The 2,614-nt window shown below is 40.1% G+C and overlaps 1 protein-coding gene across 1 annotated transcript; it reads left to right on the top strand.

The window, feature by feature from the left end:
- Nucleotides 1-664: 664 nt before the first annotated feature.
- LOC132066549 (uncharacterized) lies at nt 665-1,162 on the top strand. Its single transcript, XM_059459845.1, has one exon. It carries the CDS (start codon nt 665-667, stop codon nt 1,160-1,162), a length of 498 nt encoding a protein of 165 aa, XP_059315828.1.
- Nucleotides 1,163-2,614: the final 1,452 nt, after the last annotated feature.

Here is a 2,614-nt window from a genome sequence, read left to right as displayed (position 1 = left end):
TGGCGCCAAGTCTAGACTCCTTCCCCATGGTTTGTATACCCCTCTCCCCACCCCTCAACAACCTTGGGTTGATATTTCGATGGATTTTGTGTTGGGTTTGCCTAGAACCAAAAGGGGTAAAGATAGCATCTTTGTTGTGGTTGATCGATTTTCTAAAATGGCTCATTTCATTGCTTGTCATAAAGTTGATGATGCTCCTCATGTTGCGTCTTTGTTTGTTGAACATGTGGTAAAGTTGCATGGTATTCCCAAGACCATTGTGAGCGATAGGGATCCCAAATTCCTTAGCCACTTTTGGAAAGAACTGTGGGGATGAATTGGTACTAAATTGTTGTTTTCTACCTCTTGTCAGTCACAAACCGATGGCCAAACCGAAGTTGTCAATAGGACCTTGGGTTCTATGCTTATGGCCATGGTTAAAGGGAAACTAGCATATTGGGAAGATCAATTGCCTTTGGTTGAATTTGCTTACAATAGAGTCATTCATAGCACTATTGGCATGTCACCTTTTGAAGTGGTTTATGGTTTTAACCCCTAACCCCTTTAGATCTAACCCCTTTGTCTCAAGATGTTGTGTTGAGTTTAGATGGAAACAAACGAGCCGAGGCCATGAAGAAGTTGCATGAGAAGGTGAGGCTTCACCTTGAGAAAAAAGAATCAAGAAATGGCCAAGAGAGCAAACAAAGGCCGCAAACGAGTTGTGCTTGAACCGGGTGATTGGGTTTGGGTACATTTCCAGAAAGAGAGGTTTCCCAACAAAAAAAAGACCAAGTTGATGCCTAGAGGAGATGGTCCATTTGAAGAACTTGAACGACTCAATGATAATGCATACAAAATTGATCTTCCACCCGAATACCAAGTTCATAACACCTTCAATGTGTGTGATCTCTCTCCTATGGTGGTGCAAGATGATGATCCCTTAAATTTGAGGACAAATTCTCTTCAAGAAGGGGAGAATGATACAATTCGAGTGGCATCAAGACCTTTTACAAGGAGCCAAGCGAGGGAACTTCAAGCTATGCAAGCATTGTTCATGAGGAGGGACATACTTGAATACACTCTAGCACCTTCCCGGGGATTTCAAGTGTTCATGATAGCATGGGAGGATGGTTTGGAGAAGAGGGTTGAAGATGGTCATGCTTGCAATGTGGCTATTACTTGAAGATTTGCAAATTCAAGCTTTGTTCCCAAAAGAAGACACCCAAACAAGGCCCTTACTTCATTAAGGGTAAAAGTGTAATAATGTAGTTGTCTTCTTTTGAGCTTTAGTATAAATAGTATTTTCTTTCATTTGGAAGACTTAGACTATTTTGAATATTGATATTTGGTATTGTAAAACTCTTGAGAGTTGAGAGCTTGTGAAGCCTTGGATTGTGTAATTGTTGAGAGGAAAGGTTGCTTGGGATTCAAAAGGTCTTCCTAGGAATTTGGTATTTCTTTTGTTCTTAATTTAGAGGTCTTAGTTTTCTATAACTTTGGTTGCTAAATTAGGTCTTAAGTTGTGTCAAATTATCTATCCCTTTTGTTTCTTGCTTTTTATTTCTATTTTCGTTTTTAATCTTGCATCAGGACGATGAATAGTTATGGCACGGTAAGTCAAGACTACAATAATGGCAATAGAATGAGAGCGAGATACTAGTTAATTTCTGATCATGTACATAAGGACAATGAAGTGAAAGAAGTTGATTGAAGGCGATATAAGAGTTAAGGAAGACTGAGAAAAGACTGACCCAAGTTATAGTTTAAGCAAATGACAATTGAACACTAAAGGAAGAATAGCTGTTCTAAAGAATCAAAGATGACGTCGTGGGTTGACTCCGCAACATTTGAGGATGAATGTTTCTAAGGGGGGAAGGATGTTACACCCCGGAAAATTTTGCGCTACCTAGACTGTAGATAGCTTAGTGTGAGCCCGAACAAGATTAGCCTGTAATACCACAGACGAACAATCCTTTCCTATTCTGGGGTTTTCATTGTGTAACATAGAATAGTCCTCTCGGAAATCCCTTCCTGCTTATCATTTCTTTCGTATTAGTCAAAATGTACCCTTTCCTTTCATTTAAGTCACAACACCTTACCTGTCCTGTCGACTCTTCCTGAATCTCTGACGGGTCTGTCTCTATAGAAGACATAACTTTAGATGGATCTGTCTCAACAGAGGGCATGTCCTCGGATGGGTCTATCTCAATAGTCCATTTATACTTTCTATATCAATTTAACATATAACTCAATAAGACTCTTCGTCGAAAATATACATGAATATGCGGACCTACATGGTCGCTATAGACGATTGTCTACATCTCGACACACTATACACAAGACACTGTCTGTAAAGTCTCTAACATGGACCAAGATACCATAAAATAAGTCGGGACAGGGCCCCGACATTCCCGACATACGTACATATGTACTCCGATGTACAGATGTACTCTGACTTGGCAATACTCTGAACAGAAATGGAGCTCACCAATCCTGTTGATAGCTCGAAGCATCCTACATCAACGGCTCTCTACTCATTCGTCTACACCTTAACCTTGCTGCGTCCTTAATACTTCTCGATCAATCCATCATACCATTCAATTAAATCTTTACTGAGCTTGCTTCACCTCTAAGA

This window comes from Lycium ferocissimum, chromosome 8 (genome assembly GCF_029784015.1).
Source record: "Lycium ferocissimum isolate CSIRO_LF1 chromosome 8, AGI_CSIRO_Lferr_CH_V1, whole genome shotgun sequence".
NCBI classification, from domain to species: domain Eukaryota; kingdom Viridiplantae; phylum Streptophyta; class Magnoliopsida; order Solanales; family Solanaceae; genus Lycium; species Lycium ferocissimum.
Note: the sequence above shows the minus strand (reverse complement) of the source record. Positions and strands in the feature narration are given on the sequence as shown.

Coding starts and splice junctions, on each gene's coding strand:
- LOC132066549 (XM_059459845.1), top strand. CDS start 665: ATGGCCAAGAGAGCAAACAAAGGCCGCAAACGAGTTGTGCTTGAACCG.